The sequence below is a fragment of the Natator depressus genome, chromosome 3 (assembly GCF_965152275.1).
Source record: "Natator depressus isolate rNatDep1 chromosome 3, rNatDep2.hap1, whole genome shotgun sequence".
Lineage (NCBI taxonomy): Eukaryota > Metazoa > Chordata > Testudines > Cheloniidae > Natator > Natator depressus.
Window position 1 is genome coordinate 66,175,694 of NC_134236.1, and position 15,442 is coordinate 66,191,135.

The 15,442-nt window shown below is 43.0% G+C and overlaps 1 protein-coding gene across 1 annotated transcript in view; it reads right to left on the reverse strand.

The window, feature by feature from the left end:
- SNAP91 (synaptosome associated protein 91) overlaps positions 1–15,442 on the reverse strand; it is a 137,016-nt gene that overhangs the window by 88,371 nt on the left and 33,203 nt on the right. Inside the window, exons 3-4 of the mRNA XM_074948046.1 lie at positions 6,104–6,246; positions 4,588–4,663 (exon numbers count right to left, since the gene is read on the reverse strand). Coding sequence (XP_074804147.1) covers positions 4,588–4,663; positions 6,104–6,246 — 219 coding nt within the window. The remainder of the gene's footprint in view (positions 1–4,587; positions 4,664–6,103; positions 6,247–15,442) is intronic.

The window sequence follows — 15,442 nt, forward strand, 5'->3', positions numbered from 1 at the left end:
CAACACGTAGTGTTCATACCCAAGAACAAATTTTCACATGCAGAAATCAAAACAAAAAGGAAGGGTCTTTACTCTCAATATGGCAGACATGAGACAAGACTGTGTGTGTATGATAGTTCAATTAAAGGAGTAACACTAAAACAGTAACATTAGGGAAAAAAATTCTAACATTATGCTCTGTTATTCCATTGTTTAGACCTCCTCTGGCAGGAGAGCATCCTTTGTACTGGGTAGATGTCTTCACTTTGGACTTTGTCCTTTTAACTCTTTAGGCTGAGCCTCCTGGAGATCTGGTTCCAGCTTGAAGGGGAGAAACTTAGAAGTCTACTGTAGTCCCTCGGCCAGTGCTTCCCTCTTTGGTCCAAGTCTTTGTGTGTCCTAAGGCCTACTGTAAATAATAGGCCTTGAAGTTGGAGGCCTATATTCATAAAAGTTTGCTTTCTAAGGAACTGGATTAATATAAAGTACTGTTAAGAATGTGGGAGATAGGCATTCTACAGATTCTGTGTACACCTCTATTACTGTTATGCTGTCTGCTACATAGGACTTAGTTAACCCTCTGCACCTATGTGATTTTGCTGCCCCGCCAGGAAGGCGGACAATGGGCTAACTCAGTCACTAATACTTAAAACAAGTATCAACTTCCACTAGCATGGATCAGGATTCTGATTGGAGGTGGAAGGTCCCAGCTTGAGGCCTCAGTGGCACTTCAGGTGGAAAAATGAAAGAGCTTGGGGGGTGGGGGGGGTCAGAAGGAGTCAGTGACTGCTTGAGGTCTGCTGCCCCTTCACTCTTGGATGTGGGGGCAATAGGGAGGTAAGTTAGATCTACCTAAGCAGTTAGGTAAGACAACATGCAAATTAGGGTTGCCAAAGGTCTAATCACGCAAACCCAAACACCCTTGCCCTTCCCCACCCCTTCTCAGAGGTCCCCCCTCCCTCTGTTGCTTGCTCTCCCCCACCCTCACTGGGCTGGGGCTGAGGGGTTCAGCGTGTGGGAGGGGGTTTGGGGTCCAGCTCCAGGAGGGGGCTCAGGGCTGGGGCAGGGTGTTGGTGCTGGCTCCACCTGAACTTACCTTGAGCAGCTCTCTGCTGGCTGTGCAGTGGGGTTAAGGCAGGGTCCCCTGCCTGCCCTGGCCCCGTGCTGCTCCCAGAAGCAGCCAGCAAGTCCTTGCTGTGCTTGGGGGGTGGGGAGCAGGGGTTTCTGCACACTGCCTGTGCCCCGAGCACTGACTCCACAGCTCCAAGTGGCCGGGAACAGTGGCCAATAGGAGCTGCGGGAGCGGAGCCTGCCTTAGTCCTGCTGCACCGCCAACCAGGAGCCAGCTGAAGTAAGAGGGGACGGGGGACCCAGTGCGCTGCCCCCTTCGCGTGCTGCTCCTGGAAGTGGCCAGCACATCCCTGCACCCCTGGGGGGCGGTGGGGCGCCACGGCCTGCAGCTCACATTGGCCTCCAGGGGCCGTAGGGACGTGCAGATTGCTTCCAGGAGCGATGCAGGGCCAGGGCAGGCAGGAAGACTGCCTTAGCCCTGCTGCACTTCCAGCAGCTTAAAATCTCCTGGTTTGGCTTCAGTAGCCTCCAGGAGAGAGTGCGATTCTGGGAGATTCCCAGCAAAACTGGGAGGGTTGGCAACCCTAACGCAAATAGGCCTTGTCGTTGTTGTAATCCCTTCTCTCTGTTATGTTCATTTAAAATAAAGGATGTATTCAAAGAAACTGTTTTGAGTTACAGCATTTACCTACTGTTCACAAGTCCGAAAGGGAAGTCTATAGTCTGGCCCAGTCAAGTCATGGCAGGATGGGACCAGGAAAAAAGAGCAAGGCAGACAAACACAGACTCCCACACTGGCATGTGGGCAGCCATCAACTCTGGACAGATCTCTGCCAGTACAAAGATCTCAGTGGTATACATCAGTGAAGCATAAGACAGCAGAGGTTTGCTCTTAACTGAAAGATGGATTTTGCAAGTATTTGATATTGTGCTATTGTAACACTTTGAAGTATATGTTTCTACTTCAATCTAGTAGAGAAATATAATCTACCGTATTAAAGCAAAAACTGGCAGTCTAATGTTAGAACAAGGCTATTATAAATCAGGACTGGCCTCACTGGAAATGGAGGATTGTATAAAACTGGCAAGAGCATCAGTTGCAAAATGGGGAGGGGCATGCAAAGAATCATTACTCCAGACTTCTCCTCCTTCTTACTCCTACAACTCAAAAATATATACAAAAGTGGTGCCTCAAGCCTATCCACAGACATGGACCGCAGGCAAAGAAAGGGCGTAGGTTGCTCCTCAGTTTTGATTTTCTAATTTTCATTTGATGAGAGGTGTATATTAAGAGTTACACAAACCCAGACTAAACTCCATGTACTTGTTCATTACTTAAGATGGTTTTATTTAATGCCAGATTTCAGCAGAACTTAGTTTAAGTTTCCTGAACAAACAGATTAGTTTACTAAAATAGTCTTTTGTAGAAAAAATTTAAGTAAGCTTGTGCCATTGCAGTGTTATTGAGATTCTGTAAAACACTACATAAAAGGAGTCAAAATTAATTAGATAAGGACACATCCCCTAGAGCATTAATAAATACTCTGAATAAAAGCAGGAGAAATGTGTTCATTTTTAATAACCTAATGGATGATGGAAAGAGTTAGAAGCACAGAAGTCTGCAATTATTGCTAGCATGACTGTCAAAGGGAACAGTGGAGACAGTAAAATAGACAGATTGACAAAAGAGAAAAGGTAGACAACACGTGTACAGATCACTAAGGTAAAAATAAGTCACTCAAAATACCTTTATGAACACTTTGGGCATATAACAACATATTGGTATCTGTTATTTGTATTTTTAGGAGTCTGACTGGGATTAGTTTAATTCTAACTCCAACTAAATATATTAGTTTTCCCTTACAATTGTTAGTGCATTTTATACTGACAACTTCATATGAAAATCAATAGTATTTAACGCAGAGAGCGCGTCTTCACTGGCAACGTTAAAGGGCTTTTTATATAAGGGCAATACCTCTGTGCTATCAATGACCCCCTGTGATGCCACTGTTTATGCAGCCCCAAACAGCACTGGCCTTCTGTTGCTACATCTCCATGCTTATCAGGTGTAATTAGCATCCCGCATCACCCATAAATCTTTCCACATTTCCCTCTGAGGTACAGAATCTGTGTTTTGGATTTTCTCCAAGCTGAACATTTATTTTCTGCCCATATTTCCATCTTCAGTAGGATTTGCCTCTCCTTCCAATTCATTAATGAAACTGGCAGTTGATATTGATCTTGAAATAGCAGGTTTCATATCTTTACTAAGGTCAGGCCCATCACTACAGTATTCCCTGGACAGCTCCCCAAACTTTATATATTACCCTATGATTATGGGTCTCTGTATATAGTGGTAAATATTTATAAATGGTAAGTTTAAGATATCTCTAAACAAGTAGGACAGTGGTGGGGGCGGGGAAGAACAGAATTTGTCAACATAGAAAGCAGAATTACTCCAAACCAGGCATCAGCAGGAATTCAAACAAATGGAGCTCAAGCATTTAAATGTTATTCTGTAGTTTTATTCCTTCTCCTGTGTGTGAACCTATAACAAAACTCAAAATACTATTTTTTTTTCCTCCTGTATGATGTGTCCTTTTGGTAAGAGCTGAAACATCTTTTTGATGCTAGCAACCACTCCAGCATGTGTGTTTCCTGCACATACTCCTAAAGCCATTCATATAATTCTTTAACAGCTTCCTACTCTTAAAAAAAAAAAAAAAGGAGGGAATTTATTCTACTCAGAGAAAACTTTTCGGTTAAAAAACACAACACATTAAGGAAGCCTCACTACAAAGTTCAGCAATCAATGCAGAATTAGAGTTCCACCACTTTCTCATGCCAACTTGCCATCCCCGCCCCTCGATTGGCCCCTCTGGCCTCCTCAACTTCCTCTTGCCCCCCTCTTCCCTTTCTTGATGTGTAACGATAAGAAAACAAAAGCCTATCTTGAAAGGTACAGAACATCTCCTACCAGTGATGGAGTCCTCCTTATTAGGAATGTTTTAGACTAAACATTAGGCATTAGGGAACAATTTCTCATTTCGAGTACTTCCCAGGATGGATAAAATATATATTTATATATAAATAAAACCAGTTGCCACTTTCATCTTTAACTTCCATTACATCCAGTCATAATAAAGAGATAAATTAATAGGATAAGATACCCTGCCTTATTCCCATTTGAAAGGTTCTGTTTTGAATCATGAGGTATGGGAACTTCAATTATTCTCCCCCATGAAAATTTTAAGTTCTACAGAAACTGACCAGCCAGCTGGGAAGTTTTAGGATAGTGCCCCATCTCACTTAGCCTTACAGCTTCATTACATTTACAAAGTATTGTACCTGTAAAGAAAATGTAAGTTTGTCAAATGAAATACGTTTTAGAATGGATTATTCCCATTTTGGCTTCATATGCTCCCTAATTCATACCTTTCAATGTGTCTCTCTACTAATATAGGTTAGCAAGGCCTATGAGATATTAGCAGTATCTTACTGCTAAAGTTTAATACAGACAGGCCACCACATTCTTACCATGTGATCCACTTTTGTCCAAAAAATTGCTGAGATTGAATAGTGTGTTTCTAGATGCCAAATACTGAATAAATCTCTGCAAGACACAAAAATGAAAGTCAATTTCCTCTCCATTCCAGTTCAGATCTGCAAGCAGGTAAAAATCAGAGTTGATCAGATGTACATATAAAGGGAAGATTCAGCTGATCTCCTGCTAACTGACCCAAGTCACTCTGACTCAAGTGGATATAGATGGTCAAAGCCACAAAGCCTGGATCCAGATTAGAACTTCCTCAAAACTCAGGACCACGGAGGGAGTTAGAACCTATGTTTTGGCTTAAGCCTTTGGTTGTTCTCCTTAACAGTTTTAATAGCATTCATAAAATGAGACTGAGGCTAATCTACTGTCCTGCCCTTCCTCTAACTGGCCTCCACAAAAAGTAGAAGACAATTAAGGAGCAGCAAGATCTATTAGTTTGCAAGAGGACAGAACAGAGAATAACGCTATTAAACTGATTATCTGTACTAGAGTAGCACCTGTGCAAGCCCCGGCTGAGGGGGATCAGGGTTCTATTGTATTAGGCATTGCCTATATGCCGAGTGCTTCATTTACAGCAAGACAGCAAAAATGGGGAAAGCACATTAGTAACCAACTAAAAAAATTCTGGAATGATAGACAAATGGAGTTGGACTAGGAATTGTAATGCAGCTACATAAGAGACAAGTGCATGGTGCATGCATGTGCGCACACACAGTGGAAGGAGCGAGTGGAATTACTTCTTTCCATATGCAAAGTACAATTGTAAAGAGGCTGAATTCACTCAAGAAAGTTTTATATTTAAAGAGCCACTAATCTAAAGTCAACACAAACAAGGATTAGGAAAATATGAGCTGAGAAATGCTATTAAATTTGCATACAGTGGAGAAAGAATAATCATTTGTATAGCAGACATTCACTAGGACAATGGTCTGAAGAGCTGTGGCTATATAATAAATAAAAATGAAATGGGTAATGCCTTGTTAGTATAAAATTCAAGTTTTTAAGTAAAAAAAGAGAACACATTAACAGAGGTCAGACAGACCTAAATCAGAGAACCAGTCACAGGAGGCATGTAAAAGTGAGGATTCCACAACATTTAGAGTTTTTCCCCCTACATATTTTTTTTTCCTGAACTTCAGTCATTATGGTCTTAAACAAGCATATTAGAAAGTTACAACTTAAATATTCTTTGTAACTTTAACTTTACTTTCTAATTAAGATGAGGCAGAAGTTAAAGAATGAATGATTACCTGATCTATTATGTTGACAAATTACAATTGCTGGAAGGAAAGCCGAACTGCTAGTTCTGTACTTGCTCTTAATATCTCCAGCTTCAATTTAAGTTTGGAAAATAGCAACTGACAAGTGTAGTCCTTTGTTTTCATGGAACATCAAGAGATCAAAACAATTTAAAAAGGTACTTTTAAATTTTCAGTGACCTATCCAGGAATTTCTTCAGGGTAAACGCGGTCTTGTGAGAGAATTCCATTTGCTTACCTCATTGCCATGAACCATTAGATGATGTGTTGTAACTAAGGCTTTGAAAACCACCACCCAGCTACTATTTGTTGCTCGCTCAAAAAGAGTATCAGCCATTTGAGGAATATTAACATTGGTCTCATTGGTTGCCTGGATCAAATCTATTTAAAAAAAAAGGAAAACAGTTACAGTAAGTACAGAAAAGACAAACAGCATCTGGTAGACTAGATTAGAGTAAGAGTTTCAATGAGACTGTGATAACAGATAATATATTGAAACACAAGACTCCAAAGACATTTATCATAGTATCTACCCTCAAGGCTGTGAGAGAGTGTACTGGCCATCCCAACCCAACATTTATTCTTAAAGAAGTTACACAATTCAATTTGACGTTATCAAAAGCTCCCTTTGGAGTTAAAGACACGTTTTGGTCTTATATGAAGTAGGTGAGAGGATAGGACCAACTATTATTGGTTATCTAGTAATGCAGACTTTAAGGATAAGTCTACGCTGCAAGTAAAAACCTGTAGTTGGCCCATACCAGCTGACTCACACATAGGGTGCTGACTTTTATTGGTACCAATGGGTGCTCAACCCCCGCTCCTCTGCCCCTCCCATTCCAATCCCTTCCCCAAAGTCCCTGCCTCAACTCCCGCCCCGTCTCTGCCCCTATTCCAACTCCTTCCCCAAATCCCCGCCCCAGCCCCACCTTTTCCCCTGAGTGCGCCACATTCCCACTCCTCCCCCATCCCTCCCGGAGCTTGCTAGAACTGTTTGGCAACAGCGAGTGCTGGGAGGTAGGTGGAGGAGCGGGGACGCAGCGTGCTCAGGGGAGGAGGTGGAGGCTGAGGAGGAGGTGGTGAGGTGAGGCGGGGCGGGGAGCTTGGCTGCCGGTGGGTGCAGAGCACCCACTAATTTTTCCCTGTGGGTGCTTCAGCCCTGGAGCACCCACGAAGTCAGCGCATATGGACACACAGGGCTCAGGCTAAGGGGTTGTTTAATTGTATTGTAGATGTTCGGGCTCAGGCTGGCGGGAGAGTGACAGAGCCCAGACTCCCGCCTGAGCCTGAATGTCTACATCACAATTAGCCCGAGTCCTGTGAGCCTGAGTCAGCTAGCACGGGCCAGCCATGGGTGTCTAACTGCAGTGTAGCCCAACCCTAAGAGTCATGCCAGCATGCCTTTGCAGATCTCATCAGTATACCAAAGGCGTATCAGCCACAACATTTTAATCGTCACGTTCTCTGTAATAGACTTATAATACCATGTCACTTGAGAATCATAAGTGAACCCATGCACTCTGCTTACATAGGCCAGAGAAAGCTTGATATCTTGATATCTGTTATTGAAGAATTTAACTTATTTTCAACAGAGGAGTTTCTAGTTCTTGTTGTAAAGCTATCCTTCAAAATGTTCACTGCTGCAGTTACGTCTTCCAGTGTCTCCATAGCTTTTGACAGCAACAAAAGTGATAAGGATCTCAATTTTTTGTAAGCCCGTTTCTTAACTTATGAAAGCTTTGACCAGCAGGTACATACATTGAGTTAATTATGGATGCAAAGCCAACCCTCAAAACCCAGAGGCTTTGGGGTGGAGTGAGGGTGGGGGAAGAGAAGAGAGGGAAGTAGACTATTGTGACAGGGTCGGGCCAGATGGCTATAGGAGAGTAATAGAAGGCAGATATTAGCCCCAGGCTAAGTAGGTCCCTTTTCCCTGGGTAAGGTAACAGGGAAGGTTCCAGAACAATCAGGAACCTTCTGGAGACAATTAAGACAGGCTGATTAGAACACCTGCAGCCAATCAACAAGCTGCTAGAATCAATTAAGGCAGGCTAATCAGGGCCCCTGGGTTTTAAAAAGGAGCTCACTTCAGTTTGTGGTGTGCGTGTGAGGAGCTGGGAGCAAGAGGCACTAGGAGCTGAGAGTGAGAATGCGGACTGTTGGAGGACTGAGGTGTAGAAGCATTATCAGACACCAGGAGGAAGGTCCTATGGTGAGGATAAAGAAGGTGTTGGGAGGAGGCCATGGGGAAGTAGCCCAGAGAGTTGTAGCTGTCGCACAGCTGTTCCAGGAGGCACTGTAGACAGCTGCATTCCACAGGGCCCTGGGCTGGAACCCGGAGTAGAGGGCGGGCCCGGGTTCCCCCCAAATCCTCCCAACTCCTGGTCAGACAGGAAGACCTGCACTGTGAATTCAGAAAAAAACGGCCAAGCTGAGGGCTAACGTGAAGCTCCAAGGTGAGCAAATTCACTAATAAGCGCAAGACCCACCAAGGTACAGCAGGAACTTTGTCACACTATATAGAAATGTCTGGGTCTGGGGAAGAGAAGGAAAAAAAATATGCTTGTGAGATTCTATGTCAGATACCAAAGTTAGTCTGGTCCAAGGAGAACACGTACAAGGAATTCGAGAACTCTTCCCAGCCACAAGAGATGGGATAGGTTTATTTTCCACTAGGGCATTACTGGTAGACCTAGCCCTCCCCATATCCATCTGTTGCATTAAGGCAGATATCTGACAATGTTTTGAAAATCTTAAATGAAAAAAAGAAAAAAGATTACAAAAAGTTCAACCAACCAGTCTCAGAAATAGGTTTAGCACTACAGCCATAATAAGAACACAAATGGGGCAAACAGTCAATTCTAAAATACCCTCAGTATTAGTAGAACCTTGCCTTGGATGCAGCTGATGGTTACAACAGCAGTCTTTATCTGATTGGGTCAGTAGGCCCAAGAAACTAAACCTTCGAACACCAGAAGCAGGACCAGGAAGACCTGTACTGAAGTAATGTGACCAAAAATTCAGTACTGTCAGTTGCTTTGAATTTGGAAGCAACACTTGTGCCCATGCAGAGGTCCACTGACGTGAGTGAAAAGCCACACAGCACTTAAAGAGTTCAAGCATGCAGATCTTAATGGGCCTAAGTTTAGTCCTAACTAGTGACAGGAAAAGGGATGATAGAGCAGAATACGAGAGTTGACAGATCATGATTACTTAGGTTTATCATGTACACAAAAAACTCGCAGTTTCAGAACTAGAAACATTAAAGAGATTTTGATTTATTACTCTAGATGGCAACACCACTGTTTAGAACCTTACATACCTGGTTTTATTTCTTCTTCGAGATGTATCCAAACATTCTACATGTTAACTGCTCTCAGTGTGAGCCCAGCATTTTTTTGACCCATAGTCCAGGACCCTGCCACCCTCTACAGAGGATCAGCTTACAGCAGAAGTGAAGACTTACCCTCCCATCTTCTCTCAGAACTGTCAGTGTGGGTAATAAGAGTTACAGTGCTCTGCACCTCAGGATCAGACCCTATATCCTGCAGCTATTCCTCACCCACAGTTTGTGAGGAGCACCAATACATTGCATCAATGATTGGAGTAGTTCAGTCTTCATATCCATTAAACCCCAATTATGTTTGATTAGCTGACATGGCTATTTAGGTCACATCACAATTGATTTCTAAAGTGATACAGTACTAATGACCTTCAGTATGTGTTAAAAGAACACAGCATTCCAAAATTTAGACTGCTATTGAATCTAGTTCTGCATGGAACACAGTTTTAATTTACACAAGAGAGAGTGACATTTGAGGCATTAGCACAACCACTAAAGAGCACACTTACATGTTAATAAATACATATACTACTGTGCCTGATGTAATACAGGCATTGTTTAATTGTAATGAAAGAGGTGCTGGGGCTCAAGCAAATTTTTTACATTTATAACTGATGTGGAAACCCTAGAGGTGCCAGGGCTCAGCCCTGGCACAAATTAAGCCCTGACTACAGGAAGTGAGAGACTTTTGAACGTCAGTACAACACATAAGGCCAATTTCCCAGTAATCTGAGAGCAACTGTGAGCCCTGGATTATACCAGCCTTCCCTGGTTGATATTGGAATTATGAACATTAAGGATGTTTGAACCTGAATGTTACCCATATTTAAATGGATTTGTTAAAGGAAACCTAGGACCCAAATTCAGAGGAGGGTTTACGATTGTGCTAAATGAAGGGGGAGGTAAGCTACCTTTTCTGGACACCCAGCCAGCCAGCTATAAAATCCCTGTTAGTAGCTGTTCTTTACTTGCTTTATCTGGAAAGGGTTAAAAAGCCTATAGGTAAAAGGAAGGGAGTGGGCACCTGACCAAAAGAGCCAATGGAAAGGCTAGAACTTTTTAAAATTGAAACAAAAAACTCTCCTTTTGTCTGTCTGGGCTGTTCTCCCGGAGATCAGGGACAGGGGAGGAACTATACTGTAAGAGCTTGTGCCAGGTATGAAAAAAATCAAATCATACCTAGAAACTACTCATTTGAAACCCCAAATATGTAGGGGATCAGGAAATATCTAGGAAGATACGATTAGGTTTATCTCTTATTTCTGTAAGGCTTGTGGACTCCTCTGTGCTAACCCCCAAATGCTTTTGTTTTGCTTGTAACTATTAAGCTGGACCTGAAAAAAAAAACCCAACCATTCTTGATGCTTATTATATTTTCTCTTTTAAAATCTAGCAATAGCCTAAGTTCCAGATGTATTTTCTTTTTGTTTTTAATAAAATTATCTTTTTTTAAAAAACAGAATTGGGTTTGTGTGTGTCTTAAGAGGTTTGTGCACATGTTGTTGAATTAGCTGGGGGCAACAGCTGATTTCCTTTGTTTTTCTCTCTCAGCTCTTCCCTGAAGGGGGTGGTGAAAGGGCTTGAGAGTACCCCAAGTGTGCCTTCCTGGGTTCCAAAAGGGATTTTTTGCACTTGGATGGGCAGATGCTGCCACCACCCAAGGTCAGAGAAAATCTGTAACCTTGGGAGTTTAATACAAGCTTGGAGTGGCCAGTATTAATTTTTAGAATCCTTGCAAGAATCCTTTTAGAATCCTGCACTCAAAGTGCCAGAGTGGGGAATCAGCCTTGACAGCCATCTTCTAAGAAATACAGTACACAAGAGTGATCTGGAAGATGGTATCCAAAAGCAAATGAAACCACAAGAAACTTGCCTATAAAGGTTTATGAATAATGTGCTCATATAAGTCACTAGCAGGGCCGGCTCTACCATTTTTGCCGCCCCAAGCGGTGGAAAAACAAAAACAAAAACAAAAATCACCCCAAAACTGTCGCCACCGAATTGCCGCCCGGGACGGCAAAAGGGAGAAGCCGCCGCCGAACTGCCACCACAGATGGCAAAAGGGAGAAGCTGTCGAATTGCAGAAACACTGCCGCCCCTTTCTGACTGCCATCCCAAGCACCTGCTTGGAACGCTGGTGCCTGGAGCCGGCCCTGGTCACTAGGAGAGAGAAACCAAAATAACCTATAGCTCAGCTATTACCAGAACATGTGGGTCATGTTTACAACTGTTTCACCTCCAAAGAAAGCAAGAACTGGGAAGTGTGGAACTAGTGGTTTATGGTGTGATAAATACTCTTATCCTGCTGCTACCTCCCAAAGAGCATCTTTATGTCCAGGCTTAAAAGAGGTTCAGTGGACAATAATGACTTAAAATACTTTCTAAATTTACAGTATATTAAAATGTAGTGTTTTAGTATCACCTCTTTAATTGATCTTTGCTAAAAGTGGTGCGCCTAAAGGGCAAAATACACACTAGTAATTAGATAATACGGCAACATCAGTGCTACAGCCCAATTAGCCTCAGGAAAACCTCCACAAAGATGCTGCCATTTCACCCACTCCTACACATTACACCAAGGTAGTGTGGCAGCAGTTTATGCTCTCAGAAAGCTCTAATACATACTTTCCACTTGACGTATTTTTGCTGTTCAATCAGGTTGACATTTGTCTATTCACAACACTATAGTAATACATTAAGGGTGGAGTTTATTCACTTAGTGAAAACCCTAAAAGCAAAAAAAGTCTGGAGCAGCTTTGTTTACACACTACCCAATTCAGCTAATTTTTCCATCAGCCTAACACACTTATGACCATCCTTAAGCATAAGTATAGCAAGCAAACACTTGGTAGCCTGTGCCACATGCAAGGTCTACAACTCAGAACCAACCCTACCTCAGCAGTGAAACTGAAAAGCATGAGGGATGGGGGAAAAAGGAAAACAATTCAGGACCTGATTCATCCGCTTCATCCCCACAAATCATAAAGCAAGGCATCAGGAGTCAGTGCAACAGATATCAGCAGGATAGAGGGCAGAGAGAGCATGTAAAAGATGGACATCATGTAAGTTTGTAAACACCTAGGGAAAAAAAGCCTATATAAGTAACCCAGAGAATAATAATTGAAGACGAAGACAATGACATGATGCCATGACACAGGGAAGGTGGCTAAAAGGCAATTGTTTTTGCCTGTCAGATTTTCTAGTTCCTGTGTTTACTCCTCAGTATGTACATTTTAATCTGAAACTCCCTTCAAGTGAGGGGAATGAAAGACAGAAGCATTCAACTGATTCAACAACACTCTACAGTTTGTCCTACATGACATCTTTCGTCTGCTGAAAGGGCAAAGCCAAGTAGAGTAATAAGGCTAAGTTTTGAATTGAATTTATGAAGTCTCAGTGGTTTAAATACAGGCAGGCACATAAATAAGAAATTAAGCCTGGGACAAGAAATAGACCTGAAGAAGTACACGAATGCAAGTAAGTTGTTAAAGACGCAATACTAGAGAAAATTTTACCACTCATCAAGAACCAATACATATGGGAATAAAAAGAAACCTGCCATTTGGGAGTAGCTGAAGAATATGATCAAGACAGAAAGACAGCCTTATTGGGGGTCTGGAATTATCTACATGGGGAAGAGATTTCTGATGTATGAATCCTCTAATCTAGTGGGCAAAAGGGTTAAGATCAATGACTGGAAACTTGAAGATGGATAAATTCAGACCAGAAATAAGGTGAAAATTAAGAGTCAGGATAATTAGCCATAGCTTACCTAGTGATGTGGCAGTGAACCATCACAAAAAAAAAATCTCTAATCTTAATATGAAGACTTCAAGACTATATGGTCTGCTCAACTGGAAGTTATGCCTGGTTTCAACACAGGATGAAGAAAAATCAATTAAATGAAGAAACAGTAAGCGATTAAGGAACACCAGAAGATAATGACAGGTTTCAGAGTAGCAGCCATGTTAGTCTGTATGCGCAAAAGAAAAGGAGTACTTGTGGCACCTTAGAGACTAACAAATTTATTTGAAGCATAAGCTTTCGTGAGCTACAGCTCACTTCATCGGATGCATTCAGTGGAAAATACAGTGGGGAGATTTATATACATAGAGAACATGAAACAATGGGTGTTACCATGCACACTGTAACGAGAGTGATCACTTAAGATGAGCTATTACCAGCAGGAGTGCGGGGGGGGGGGGGGAGGGACCTTTTGCAGTGATAATCAAGGTGGGCCATTTCCAGCAGTTGACAAGAATGTCTGAGGAACAATGGGGGGGGGGGGAGGGAGAGAAAACAAACAAGGGGAAATAGTTTTAGTTTTACTTTGTGTAATGACCCATCCACTCCCAGTCTCTATTCAAGCCTAAGTTAATTGTATCCAGTTTGCAAATTAATTCCAATTCAGCAGTCTCTCATTAGAGTCTGTTTTTGAAGTTTTTTGTTGAAGTATTGCCAACTTTTAGGTCTGTAATCGAGTGACCAGAGAGACTGAAGTGAAGTGTTCTCCAACTGGTTTTTGAATGTTATTCCTGACGTCTGATTTGTGTCCCTTTATTTTTTTACGTAGAAACTGTCCAGTTTGACCAATGTACATGGCAGAGGGCCATTGCTGGCACATGATGGAAGAAGGAGGATCCTGGGAACTACAGGCCAGTCAGCCTCACCTCAGTCCCCGGAAAAATCATGGAGCAGGTCCTCAAGGAATCAATCCTGAAGCACTTACACGAGAGGAAAGTGATCAGGAACAGTCAGCATGGATTCACCAAGGGAAGGTCATGCCTGACTAATCTAATCGCCTTCTATGATGAGATTACTGATTCTGTGGATGAAGGGAAAGCAGTGGATGTATTGTTTCTTGACTTTAGCAAAGCTTTTGACACGGTCTCCCACAGTATTCTTGTCAGCAAGTTAAAGACGTATGGGCTGGATGAATGTACTATAAGGTGGGTAGAAAGTTGGCTAGATTGTCGGGCTCAATGGGTAGTGATCAATGGCTCCATGTCTAGTTGGCAGCCGGTGTCAAGTGGAGTGCCCCAGGGGTCGGTCCTGGGGCCGGTTTTGTTCGATATCTTCATAAATGATCTGGAGGATGGCGTGGATTGCACTCTCAGCAAATTTGCGGATGATACTAAACTGGGAGGAGTGGTAGATACGCTGGAGGGGAGGGATAGGATACAGAAGGACCTAGACAAATTGGAGGATTGGGCCAAAAGAAACCTGATGAGGTTCAATAAGGATAAGTGCAGGACCCTGCACTTAGGACGGAAGAACCCAATGCACAGCTACAGACTAGGGACCGAATGGCTAGGCAGCAGTTCTGCGGAAAAGGACCTAGGGGTTACAGTGGACGAGAAGCTGCATATGAGTCAGCAGTGTGCCCTTGTTGCCAAGAAGGCCAATGGCATTTTGGGATGTATAAGTAGGGGCATAGCCAGCAGATCGAGGGACGTGATCGTTCCCCTCTATTCGACATTGGTGAGGCCTCATCTGGAGTACTGTGTCCAGTTTTGGGCCCCACACTACAAGAAGGATGTGGATAAATTGGAGAGAGTCCAGCGAAGGGCAACAAAAATGATTAGGGGTCTGGAACACATGACTTATGAGGAGAGGCTGAGGGAACTGGGATTGTTTAGTCTGCAGAAGAGAAGAATGAGGGGGGATTTGATAGCTGCTTTCAACTACCTGAGAGGTGGTTCCAAAGAGGATGGTTCTAGACTATTCTCAGTGGTAGAAGAGGACAGGACAAGGAGTAATGGTCTCAAGTTGCAGTGGGGGAGGTTTAGGTTGGATATTAGGAAAAACTTTTTCACTAGGAGGGTGGTGAAACACTGGAATGCGTTACCTAGGGGGGTGGTAGAATCTCCTTCCTTGGAAGTTTTTAAGGTCAGGCTTGACAAAGCCTTGGCTGGGATGATTTGATTGGGGATTGGTCCTGCTTTGAGCAGGGGGTTGGACTAGATGACCTCCTGAGGTCCCTTCCAACCCTGATATTCTATGATTCTATGTATCACATTGGTAGATGTGCAGGTGAACGAGCCTCTGATATTGTGGCTGATGTGATTAGGCCCTACGATGGTGTCCCCTGAATAGATATGTGGACACAGTTGGCAACGGGCTTTGTTGCAAGGATAGGCTCCTGGGTTAGTGGTTCTGTTGTGGGTGCGTGGTTGCTTGTGGGTATTTGCTTCAGGTTGGGGGGCTGTCTGTAAGCAAGGGCTAGCCTGTCGC